Source organism: Cannabis sativa, chromosome 2 (genome assembly GCF_029168945.1).
Source record: "Cannabis sativa cultivar Pink pepper isolate KNU-18-1 chromosome 2, ASM2916894v1, whole genome shotgun sequence".
In the NCBI taxonomy this organism is placed as follows: Eukaryota; Viridiplantae; Streptophyta; class Magnoliopsida; order Rosales; family Cannabaceae; genus Cannabis; species Cannabis sativa.
The window spans coordinates 8094600-8108134 of NC_083602.1; the positions used below are offsets into that span (position 1 = coordinate 8094600).

Here is a 13535-nt window from a genome sequence, read left to right on the forward strand (position 1 = left end):
CTTTTATATATACTAGGTGAGTATTCTAGATGCAGCGTAATTTTTCTTATTTTATTTCATTTATACTTTTTGTTTGCTTAACTTTTATTTTATAAATAATTGTAACAAAATTTTATATAATGTAAATTTTGCATCTTAATTATAGTACAAATTATATATTTATTATTATATTGGAGATAAGAGAGTAAGAATAAATCTTTAAAATGGGCATTATAGATTTTTGAACATTGTTTTCTTTTTTCTACTTTAAAAATAAAATTTGTAATATACCTTTAATAATTAGGCTGATTAGGATTTTTGCCCCTCGAAGCTTTAACACGTACTAAATCATACCCCTTAACTTTTAAGGTCGTTAAAAATGCCCCGAACTATTGAGATTGTTAGATTTAAGGACTTTTGTCCAATTTTAGTAAAAAAAATCTAACATAGATGAAAGTTCATGAGACATGATTTAGTACATGTCAAAGTTTGAGGGACATGATTTGGTAGATATCAAAGTCTGGGGAGCATGGTTTAGTACCTAAACAATCACTGAAATAGTAAAATTGAATGAAATTAGACAAAACTCTTTAAATCTAACAATCTCAATAGTTCGGGAGAAATTTTTAACGGCCAGAAAAGTTCAAGGGAACATGATTCGGTACATGTTAAAATTTAGGGGGCAAAAATCCTAATTAGCCCAATAACTATAATGTGGACAATTATGAAAAAAAAATAGTTAAAGAATATTTCTAAATATTAAAGCAGTAAAGGGTGTATTGGTGCACCATTTTTTAAGGGTTACACCGTAGATACTTTTTAAGATATATACTACTACTAAATTCTTAACATGTACTTATTTAAATAAATAATATAAAATAAAAAAAAATTAGAGAAAATCCGTAGTAGGAACATAAAAGAGTATTTTGGTAAAGCCATTATTTGTTTCGATATTTTGGAGAGTTTTTTAGTCCAATTTTTTTAATGATTCTCTGTGTTATAGTTATTTAGGACCACCTGTAAATTTTTAAAAAAATTCTGAATAGTTTTACCATGCCGAAAAATAAAGTTAAAATAGTTGCTTAATACATATATAAAAAAATATCATGCATGCAACAAAATATTTAATTTTTTTAGCATTGTAAACTAAATTAATTGCAATATATTTGGTAATATATATTAGGTGGGAAAAAAAAGAATTCGATTAGGACATATGTAATTTCTGTTTTCGGGAATATACGATACCCTCGAATGAAGCAATAATAATTCCATACCACAAATGAACTTTAATTCATTTTTTTTTCAATCATGAACTTTGATTAATTTTGTGATAATATAATAGCTATATTTTTTTTATTATTAATTAATCAAATTTGATTATATCTAGCGCCGATAGTCATGGCGACGGATCGATCAATATGTACAACAAAATATACGTTTTAAGTTTTTTGAACGCGTGTGGTAAATCGTAATATCAAGAACTCTTTTTTCGGTCGTAAACTATTCGTAATTTTTCAAAAATTTACAAGGATGATACCTGTAAATATAACGAACATGCTATGAAAAAAAAATTAAAACAAAATATTTCGGCATGTAATTTCGGACATAGAGATTAACTATGAAGTTGTAATTAGCATTTCTCTATTATGAATCTTCGATCGTATGCATGCCTCCTAATAAGCCAACACCTCTACTCCCTAAGGTTAGCCCCAAAATTAAACTATAATATTAATATTATACGGTGCTTTGTGTAATAAAAAAATATATTATTTAGTGATGTAATAAAAAATAGTTCTTTACGACGTGTGGACCGTTAGCCAGGTGAGATGGTGCTTTATAATGAACCCTCAGAGGGTCACATGCTTGTCAACTCTACTCCCCAGGTTGGCAGCGTGCGGTGCTTCAGACTTCAGCCACTTGAAGCTCCTAACCATCTTATAGGAATGGTACCACGTCCCTATAAGGGTGGGCGGAGAGAGCACCATCCATATGACTAGGGAGTACGGCCCACCAGATGCATCCCAACTACTTTGCCCCACTTGGTTACAGGCCCACGTGACTGGACCCGGCGATAGGACTGTATAAAGTAATCAATATAAACATATTAAAAAAGCTATAACAAGTCGATGTGGGATTTTTCTTCCTTAAACCAAACCAAATCAAAAGTTGTTCTTCTCAGTTAGTGTAAAAATGATGCTATCCGACTCTCCACTCCTCATCTCACTGCACAACAGAGTCAGAGAGACCAAAAACCTCTTTTTCCCTCTCGACCAAGGAACCCAATCACCGGCGGCGGCGCAGTTGCTTCGTCCTCTAAGACCGTGTATGTCGTTTTAGTATTTTTTTTTTCCTTTCTTTCTTTCTTTCTTTCTATGTCTATCTCTTCGTGCCTTATGTATGAATTTTTGTTATTGCTCGGTATTAGTTCTCATAGGGCTTGATTTTCTTCCTTCACGCTGGGTTTATCATACAATACAAGTTTAGAATTAATTTTTTTTGGCTTCGTGTTTCTTTTAACTCGTTGCATTCCATTTTTAGGATTTAAATCTGTATAACATTTTCTGTATCGTAAAATAGCATAAAATGCCTGAAGGTTTCCACTTAGAACGCCCTCTGTTCGCCGGTGCCTTAACTAGCACCTTCCCTCAAAGGTTCCAGGTATTTTTTTTTCTTTTTATTTATTTATTTTATTTTAATTTTATCTCACAAAAAAAGTAATATTCGAGAAGTTCCAGATCATCAGGTGAGGACTGAGGAGCTATGCTTCTTTCTAGTTTTCACTTCGTTTCTTTGAATACCCAATTTTTCATTTTAAGCTTCTGGGCATTAAAGATTTGTTTTTTTCTTTCACTTATGTTGTTTATTTATGCATTATTGATTGTTTTTCTTAATTATTTTGTGGGTTTAAAGGAGGTGTTTGTGGATCCTTCCCGGGATGAAAGTTTGATCTTTGAGATATTAGAATTGAAGGAAGAAGTTGGTGATGATGGAAGTGCTTCATGGTTTCTTCAAGACCTTGCCTCTGAACAAGAATCTGAAGGCTGCGTGGTAATTAAATTTTTCCCTATTATTGTTCACACTCATTAATTGTGTATTCATCTATCAATTGCTAACTTGATCATATTTTCCTTGTCTTAGATTGTTTATGGTTTTATTTTGAAAGGGTTATCCAATTTGTTTCGTATAAATGCGTACATGTTAATTTAGTCCTCTTCAGTTCTTATTCTCTAGTTTCTATCTATGTAAGATGGTAATTAAATGCCGATATATTATGATACTAGCTTTCGCAATATTTGGATATGAGAAAAGTTTCCCCAATAGTAGCTGAGATATGATTCAAACTATTGTGCCAAAGACTAATTTGCCTCAAATTAAAATTCAGGTGATTGAACAGTCAGCAGTGACTTAGGCCCCTGGACTGTGCTATAGGAGCACACCTGCTGTCATTATAACTGCAGTAGGCCAAATGGTATGTGTCCATAGTAATCTTTTAGGTTGTGTTTGCTGTTGGTTATGGGTTTTTACTTTCTTTAGTTTGCCTTCACATTTAAGTAATGGATGATTGGCCTTTGGTCTATTGTGTGGAATCATAAATGTCACCAACCTTGTATCTGTCGTAAACTTGTGATTATTGATGCTAGGTATCTGTTCTTCTACTTCCTTCAATGTGCCTCTTCTGTAGGGACAAAGATGAAAAAACAAAAGGGAAATTGTGTTCAAATATGTATATATTTCAACATTTTCTTTCAAGTAACCTTACATAATATATCCTTTTCCTTTCCTGATGACTGATATGGAATGGAAGAGAAATAGTGAAACAGTGTGCTGCTTCATCACCTGATTAATCATTATCGGTATTGAATATTTTCTTTCCAAATAATTTGTATTGAACTGCCATTAGAAACATTTACGAAGAACTATGATGATTGCAAGAAGTGCTTTTGAAGCATGGCTTGTAGTTTCTCCATTGCATGGAAAATATTCTTTGTTTATCAAACTTCCTTTGAAGAATCTCAAATTTAAACTGTATTAACCTTTTGGGCTCATATCAATTCATTATTTTGGTTACTTGAACATAGGCTATCTCTAAGGGACGGCAAGGTAGGGAAGCACAAAATGTTGTGAGGGTAAGTTATTTCTCTTCTTTTTTAAATCTAGTTTAGGATTTTCTTTCCACCAGCTAATAACGGTTTAGTGTTTCTGTGCTCTATTAATATTTTATTGTTATCTTGTGGGTATATGTTGCAAATGTTCGTCTTAAAGAAGTTAACACGGATATCCTAATTTCTGCATATGAGCCGATTCATATAAAGTAAGTACTAGGAGTTTGTGTTCTGCTGCAACAAGTTCTCGGTTTTTGCTTTTCTTTCTGAGAGTACAAATCATTGATTAAATGCTATCACCTATACTTGAATAAATAACACCTAAAAGAAGAGCATCTACACATGAATATACTTACAACATTCAGTCAATTTATGCATATTAGTTGCAAGTGTAAAATTAATGCATCTTTTTCTTCCAAATGTTAAGATGTTGAATTTCAAGGATACAAATTTATTTCCTCTCAACATAAATTTTCCTGCCAGCAGTGCTTTAGTAATGTAAAGAGGCAGAGCATAATCTTCCTCCTCTGCACCCTCCTTGTGTTAGATTCTCCGATTGTGGTTCAGTTCCCAAATGTTTGAACAGAAATAGATGGTAACAACACTGTTTTGTGTTGTGTTAATATTTCCGACACCCTCACACTTTCCTTATTGTTTTCAGTCCATTGAGTGAAAGTGCTACCGCCGTCGGGGCTGGTGCTGCCACTCCTGCTGAGCTTTCTGGATGTGTGCCAATGCTTGAGGTCTTCAAACTTGCTGTCTCAACGTTTAAAGTCAACAACTGGGGCCTTTTTGGAAGTGTATAGATGAGTCATAGGGCCATGTATAGATTATACATGAATAGGGTGGTTGTTTTGGATTTAATGATTATTTTTTGTTCAGAAAGATTGTTGCCAGTCACCAAACTTAGTTTCTGTTGTCATCTTCCATTTTCTTTGAATGTTGAACTGAATGGCTTCTTGGTTTGGTGACTTTGGTCTCAGTCGTTTTTGTAGAGTCTGGATTGTTAAAATTACTTTCGGGTCGTCTTCCTCTCATGCCCTCTCTGCACTGGAGATGTTACTGTTTGTGTGCAGTTTTACACAATAAAAATAAACCCCTAGGGCTTTGTAAATGATATCACTTCTTGTTTTTTTTTAACAAAATTTTGTGTTTGATAAATTGACCAGAATTTCATTGAATTATAAAACTTTAAAACTTAAAACTTTTTGAAAGGACAGTTAGTGACCACATTTTGGGTAATTTTTTTTCTTCTTTTTGTCATGTATTTTTTAACCTTTTATTTTAATTGATTCAACATGTACTTTTTAACTTGATGAAAGCGCTTTAAGGCCACTGGTTAAAGAAATATAACTAATTCGATGTTATATATAGTTTTTAGAAAAATAAAATTTATCCTAAATGCTTCAATACAATAGTATAAGTGCCCTTTCGAAAAAAAAAAAAAAAAAAAGACAATAGTACATAATGCACAATGTTATTTAATAATCCCTTTACTTTAGTTAAATAACATCTCCAATTAAAGGTTGGAAATTGTTGGGAATAATTGTATATAAAAGTATGTTAAGAGTGAGACTAGTATAGTAACGCATACTTATTGAATGGGAAGTGAAGCCGGTTCAATAAGCATGATTAGCAGAAAAGGTAGTAGTACACCTAAAAAGAATAAAGAAATATAATTCTCTTAATTTACGTAGGAACTGATTAGTTTATTGGTGCTCATATAGTCATATGTTAGACATGGAAAACAAAGCACAGCAATATGTGTGTGTTGTCTTTAACACGTGGGAAAAGCCTTTGATGTCCTTTGGTAACTAACAACCATATAAAAAAACTTGGAAACTATGCATTTGATGTTCATCTTCTTAAAGAGTTTCTTCAGTAAGCAAGTTCAATACTTCAACACTAAGCAGAGAAAGAGAAAAAGAATGTACAAGTCGAAGGCTGCAGGAGCTTTGCCACAAGAATCAATGGGGTTTACCAAAGTACACCTCTATGAGATATGGGCCGGAATCATAACCCTCTCTTTGGAGCCTCTGTTTGAGTCAATGGCATTTCTTTTGACTCTTTCGTCGTCTTCAAATCCAACAAACAAGCCCATAACCATGGTGCCATGCTTGCTTTTCTTCACTTCAATTCTCCACCTCCTGGTTCACTTTCTTTCCTTCTTTCTTGTGTTATATAATGGTTTGTCCCCAATTAGTTTCTTTCATTAAGCATATTGATTCTTATTCGATTGTGTCATCAATGGCATAGGCTGAACATGCTGTTGCAACACCTATGGTTGAAGAAAGCAACTGAATCTTGATATTCGATCGAATGTTTCTGGCTTGAAAAGTGGTAAGGAGCTTCAACTTAGTAAGTTTTTAAAAGCTTTCTTAAGCTAACTTGATTTACCATACTCAGAAACTACTCCAAAAAAAAATAATGATAATAATAATTGCTTGTTAAGTTAAACAATAGCTGAGATTATAAACCATATCATTTTTTGATGGTACTTCTTTGGCTAATGATGTAGAAACATGTCTCTTAGAAGTATCATATTGCTATTAAAAGGTCATATGTACCTTTATATGTGGTGAAAGATTGATATAGAATAAAAAGGATTGTAAAGATTATGCTTAAATTTGTTGGCTGTAACATCCTTTTGCTTTTCATTATGGTTTAGATTCTTCAACAATAATCAAAACCAACAAGGGAGAACGAAGCATCGAAGAAAAACTGGAGATTCTCAAGATGCAGTCAGATGATTTGGGCATCAGTGTTGGTGATGGTGAGGAGACTAAAGGTACATAATTTCAAAGTATATGTATATATAATTCTATGTTATACAGAAAGGTAATTAGGTAGTATCTATTGAAGTGAAGTTATTTTTGTTGGGATTGTCAATAGTTTAATTTCTCGAGAGTATTATGTTTTAGTCCTAATATTTTAGATTTTTCATTATCTGCAATCATCCATAGTATTCATGTGTTTCTTATTTTAAACTATCAAAGTTCATGGTGTCAACTTCTATAAGTTACACAAAATTGAACTAAAGCACATTAGTCTTTGTTAGAAATGTTCTTTTGAACCCTTAAATTTTTTAAGACTAATGAAATTTCACTCATGTATATATATAAAACTATTGTCCGATCCAAGAAGCAACTGCGAAATATGCTAGACGAGAGAAATTTCGGTTTGCCAGTGTACTTTTGTGAATGTGATCAGTGTCCTGAGGCCACTCAGTTTATGGCAACAGTTACAGTTGGTGACCAAATTTTTGAGAGCTCTGGATCCTTCAACACTTCGAAAGACGCTGAAAGTGATACTGCAAAGGTTGCTTTAATGTCTTTCTTAATGGAAAACTTTCAAGAGGCAAGCACTCCAAAGTAGCTAAGAGCTTTTTCTTTTCTTCACAAATCTTTAGATGCTGCAAAGCTTGGTGTTTTATAGAACTGTAGTTGTATTTAGTTCTAGTGAAGAATGTTTAGAATGGGTTTCTATATTGGAATTTTCTTTCTACTGCTTCAGTTACATGTTCTCAAAGATCATATCTGTGTGGATGAATATATAGAAAATTGTTAGTCTAATTTACTTTTTTCCATCTACAGGACGAGTCTCGAGTTTACAAGAATCTCTTGCAAGAGCTAGTTCAGAGAGAAGATTTAAGCACTCCAGTTTATAAAACTATAAAACGTGGTGAACCCCACAAGCCTATTTTCTTTACTAGTGTGGAGCTGGATGGAGAAATATTCCATGGGAAAGCAGCAAAATCCAAGAAACAAGCAGAGTTGGATGCTGCAAGGGCTGCCTATGTCGCTCTTCAGGAACGTAAGTCCGAAAAAACAGTTCATTCTTTCTAATTGATTCCTTTTGCTGACTCTAATCTTCTATGTTCAAGTGAATCTTATTTTGGTAGTTTGACTAGTTAGGATGTAGCAGCTTTACAAGTAAATCAGAAACTGGAATATACATTAAAAAGGTAACCAATTACCATGAAAATAGTAAATTATGAAATGAATAATGTGTTTATTTTCATGACATCTATCTTCGTGTGGATCAATTCGTAATGTCAACTTCACTTCCTCTAGTTTAGGAGCACATACTCCCAAATCAACTTGGAGCTCTTGTGTGGCCTATGACTTGGGGCAGAGTCTAAAACACCAATGCATTTTGGTTCCACATCAACCTCAGATTTATGTTGAAGCTAAAGAGAAGTTTGGTACATTAGCATTCGGCGAAACCACTGTAAGCACAATGGAAGTGGACAACTCATACCCTGCAATAACATCTCATATGGTAAATTTGAGTTTATATTTTTTTTTTTTTTGGTAAATTGCGGCATAAATACTTAATGTTTCAGATTTTATACACTTAAATACTAAATGTTTACATGGGTTTTTTGCACTATTTTTTGATAGTTTTGATACCTTTTACGACTTTTGTGCCTTTTTTGGCTTTTGTGCCATTTTATGGCTTGTCCCTATTTGTTTAGGGTAATTTTGTAGTTTGGTCAATTGGCAAGAGAAGTGATTTTGCTCATGATTTCTATTTCAACGACTTGTTCTTTTTTGACAGATAAGTATTTTAAGTTTAAGTCCTTATGTTAAATATGGATTTTTTTACTATTGTTATTTCACATTATCTTTTCATTATATTAAATATGATTTCTATTTCAACGACTTGTTCTTTTTTGACAGATAAGTATTTTAAGTTTAAGTCCTTATATTAAATATGGATTTGTTTACTATTGTTATTTCACATTATCTTTTCGTTATATTGTGTAGTAATAGAGTTTTATTTTGTTATTTTGTAGGTTATTTTGTGGAGGGCACCTACAATTACAGAGAATTACTAATAATCCTAATTTTAAACTTAATTTGTTTGATATAATTTTTCAACATTTTTATATTAGGGTGCTAGTTTATTTTTGGAAGCAAAAATACCTAATATTACAATTCTCTTACACCATTACTACCACTTCCGTTAACTCATAAATATGGACACGTGGATGGTTCAGATGCATTACATTTATTTTTATTTTATTTTAAAACTTAATATTCTTAATATCATAAACTAAATGCTACTTGTTTCAAAAAAAAAAACCTGTTCTCATAACAATTTTTATATGATATTGGCACTTCAATTCGATAATAATGTTCCATATACTACACTGGTTCACTCAGCTACGGTAATTTAGTATTGCATCTCTCTTATTTTTTAAAAAAAAAACAAATAATATTTAGTTTTTGATATTAAGAATATTACATTTTAAAATAAAATAAATAAAGTGAAAATTACATAAAATATGAGATTTTGTAAAAAAGTTACAAAAATATGGCATTTATAGGTTTGCCACTCTTCTATGACATTTTTTCACATTTAAGACTTTTTATGGTATTTGATATGCCATATTTTTATAAACCTATTATACAAACCCATATTTCATGTTTTTGTTTCTAACTTAATTAGTTTTATTTTTTTTTTAGTTTATTTTACATTTACATTTTAGGGTTTCTTTCTATTTGAAAAATTTACACGAAATACTAACTTTTTTTTTTCACACATTACAGTTATAATTTGACAAAGAAATTTTTACATTTATACTTTTTTTAATTTTTTTTCTTTTTTTTTAGTTTTTTACTTATTAAAGTTTTAAAAAGCTTTTTTTTGTCGTTTTTATATATTTTTTGGTCAATTTTGGCTCTATTTTTTCTTTTTATTTTTTAAGTCAGTTGTTGACTTTTTTCTTTCTTTCTTTCTCTTCTCTCTCTCTAATTTTCTTTTTTTTTTTTTTCTAATTTCTCTTTGTGTCTCTCTCTCTTTTTTTTTTTTTTCTCAAACTATTTTTTTTCTCTTTGTATATATATAAATATATAGGGCAATTTACACTAATATATACATTATATAATTTTATTACAATATATGTGCATAATAATTTATTTTCATATAATCATACATTTTATCTATTATGAAGAAAATTATTTTCAATTTATTATACAATATATAAATCGTAAGTATTTGATTATTTAATTTATTATCACTCATTATTATAGTTATTGAATGATATATTAATAATTATTTTATATTTTTATATAATTTTAAAAATCAACCATTATTATAAATATTGAAAGTTTGTATTTAGATTAAATCACTATTTAATTTTTTCCTATAAAGCTATTATTCAAATACATACTATATCCAAATACAATATACTCAAATTTTAAACATTTATGTTTATAAAAATTATAATAAGAAGATTAGTTTTTTTTTATTTATTTTTATTTATTTACAAGTGTTTTCTTTTTATTTGTATTTTTTGTATTATTATTTGTGTTATAAATGTATGCAAATTTTTTTGTTTATATTTTGTTGATATATTATCACATTTTTATTTATTGTAAATGATTCTCAATATTGATTTTTTCTATAAATAATTTTGTGTTCATTAAGTAAATCATATGCACATATACTTATCTACAATTTATGTTTTATTTTTTCTAATTAAATAATGTTTGAAGTTTATAAAGTTATGTTTGTTTATTTATTTTTTGATGTAAGAATTGTTTTTTAATAGATAAATTTATTCACTAACTCATTAGAAAATAATCAACATATAGAAACAATAGAAAAAAATATATTTATTTTAGTATAGTATAAATATTAGCTATATGTCTATTTTTATGTTTACAATTATAATAAACATACCAATAATATAAAATATTTTGTATGTATATATGTGTTTCTTTTATTTTCTATTAATTAAACATATTAATTTAATAAACAAAATAATAATATTCACATAGGTTTATTATATCACTGTATGTGTGTCATGTTTATTTTTTAGTAATTTTTTTAGAAAATAAATAATATACATAAAAAAATTGTTTATCTTTTTTTTTTTTTTTGTGTCTTGTTTATTTTTTCTAATTAAATAATATTTAGAGTTTATAAAGTTATGTTTGTTTATTTATTTTTTGATGTAAGAATTGTATTTCTATAGAAACAATAGAAAGAAAAAATATTTATTTTAGTATAGTATAAATTAGCTATGTCTATTTTTATATTTACAATTATAATAAACATACTAATAATATAAAATACTTTGTATATATATGTTTATTTTATTTTCTATTTATTAAACATAAAATTTAATAAACAAAATAATAATATTCACATATGTTTATTATATCACTCTATGTGTGTCATGTTTATTTTTAGTAATTTTAAACATTGATTTATATTTATATACATTAATGTTTATAATTTTTATATTTATTTTATTGAAAAAAAAAACTTATTAGATTATAATAATTCATACTAAAATATATAATAAATATTTATTATTTAATAAAATAAATATTTAATTTGTTTATTTTTTATAAAACTATTTATTATTTATTTAATTAATTTTACGGAATTATTTATTTTGAATTTTTATTATTACTAATATTTAAAATATTAATATAATAAATATAAGGATAAGATATTATAAAATAATATTACCAATATTAATTACATTAATCTATTTATGGTAATTAGTTTAATCATTAATGATTTATATTATTTAATAATTAAAATATATGGTTTTATGTAATAAGTTTTCAAAATGTATAAATTTTTTAAATAATTTTTTTTTGCACATTTTTTGTAATTATTTTGTTTTTGTTGTACATTTATGAAAAAAGTCTTATATATAATTAGTGTACATTTTTGTATCTCATTTTTTTACGTAAATTAAACTTGTTTTTCTTTTATTTAAACTACTATTTGTTTTTTTTTTTGTTAAAAACTAATTATTTTAATAAAAACAGCAAGAAAAAAAAACCAGTTTCATTAAAATCATCGTGAAAAAAAAAGCAATATAAAAAATCATAATCTCAAAAGAATACAAACTTTAAAAACTAGTTTCATCAACATTGAAAAGAAACTATTAATTTCATTAAAAGAATAAAAAAAATTGTTTCATCAACAAGATAATGAAAAAAATTACAATCTAAAAACGATACTACCTTTAGAAACTAGTTTCATCAATATTAAAAGAAACTAATTATTTCATTAAAAGAGGCAAAAAAAAAAATAGTTTCATCAATAACATAATGAAAAATACACAATACCTAATAGAACTAAACTTTTACAAACGATACTAAATTTAAAAACCAGTTTTGAACATATAAATTTTATATCAATACCTAATAACCAAACTTCTAACTTCATTCTTTATTTTGGCATTTAATTTTTATTTGCTTGCTCAAAAAATATAATTGATTTAAACATACATTATGTAGCAAATATAACAAAGAGAAAAAGAAACTAAAATCAAAGAGAAAAAAAAGAAACAAAAAAAAATTAAAGAGACAAAAATGCAATAAAAACCATAAAAGAATAACAAAAAAAAAACAATGGAATGTGAGAAACCAGTTAGTAAAACAACCAAAATAAAAACAAACAAATAAAAACCAGTTTCTTGAAATAATCAAATAAAAAATTGAAACTTAAAACTCAATTATGAACAACAATAAAAAAACGCTTATGAAAACTAGTTACTTAAAAAAAAAACAATTATGAAAATAATAAAATAATATGTGTGTCGAAGCGATTATTTAAAATAAAATAAAAATTGTTGTTCAAATATCATACAATAATAAAACCGATGTAACGCCCTTACTTACGTAAAATAAGATGCCATAAATAAAAGGCGTTAAGATACTAATGTTGCCTTTATTAAAAAAATAACAATTTTCAAAACATGGGTACCCAGTTAAAAATAAAGTATTACCACTTAGGGAAAACTAATAGAAAATTTAAACGACAACATCCTCGATAAGTTTAATAAATTAAAAAAAAACTTTCAGCGGAAGATGGCCAAGACCACACGCAGTTACATGATCACACGAGATACACCCCATGCTGCCCGGACTCAACTTGTCACCGAAAGCTTACAGACTTACTTATCTGCACATAGGGGGGTAAATAAGGGGTGAGCTGCAAAGCCCAGTAAGGAAAAACAAAATACTATGTACCAACATTCACACATCATAGCACAAACATATACATCAAACATACAATAAACTAATCATAAGTATAAATAGAGGCAGCCACACAAATACTGAAATACCACACACTCACACTCCAGCTTCCATACAAATGCGGAAGTCTTACGTTCTTAACCGAACGCAAGCACCAATAACCAGTGCACCCTTACGTACACTGCCTCACTTACCACATCACCATACATGTGTGGTTTCCAACCACTTCCAAGTACCTGGAACATGATTAAACAGCCATATACAATCCATCGACAAAACACTAATATTTCACCGAAACTATCACATTCCACAGTTTCAATACAATTTATTCAAGCACTCATACTAGGTACTCAAACCATATAAAAAGCAAGTATAAAGTATAATTATTTTTCCTTACCTCAACTCCGCTGTAATTAATTCCTACGATACCTTCTAGGCCCTA

At 28.5% G+C, this 13535-nt stretch overlaps 1 protein-coding gene and 1 pseudogene across 1 annotated transcript; both read left to right on the forward strand.

Moving 5' to 3' along the window:
• Positions 1-2105: 2105 nt before the first annotated feature.
• On the forward strand, positions 2106-5199 carry LOC133034715 (uncharacterized; annotated as a pseudogene).
• A 2039-nt stretch (positions 5200-7238) lies between these two features.
• On the forward strand, positions 7239-8646 carry LOC133034102 (double-stranded RNA-binding protein 2-like). Its single transcript, XM_061109123.1, has 4 exons — positions 7239-7439; positions 7676-7895; positions 8161-8363; positions 8560-8646. The coding sequence occupies exons 1-4, from the start codon at positions 7239-7241 to the stop codon at positions 8644-8646; spliced, it is 711 nt and encodes a 236-aa protein (XP_060965106.1).
• Positions 8647-13535: the final 4889 nt, after the last annotated feature.

Excerpts from the sequence above, each read along its gene's own strand:
- LOC133034102 (XM_061109123.1), top strand. The coding sequence starts at position 7,239 with ATGCTAGACGAGAGAAATTTCGGTTTGCCAGTGTACTTTTGTGAATGT. Across the intron at positions 7,896-8,160 it reads CTATGTCGCTCTTCAGGAAC|GAGCACATACTCCCAAATCA; the intron begins GTAAGTCCGAAA and ends CCTCTAGTTTAG. Across the intron at positions 8,364-8,559 it reads CTGCAATAACATCTCATATG|GGTAATTTTGTAGTTTGGTC; the intron begins GTAAATTTGAGT and ends CTATTTGTTTAG.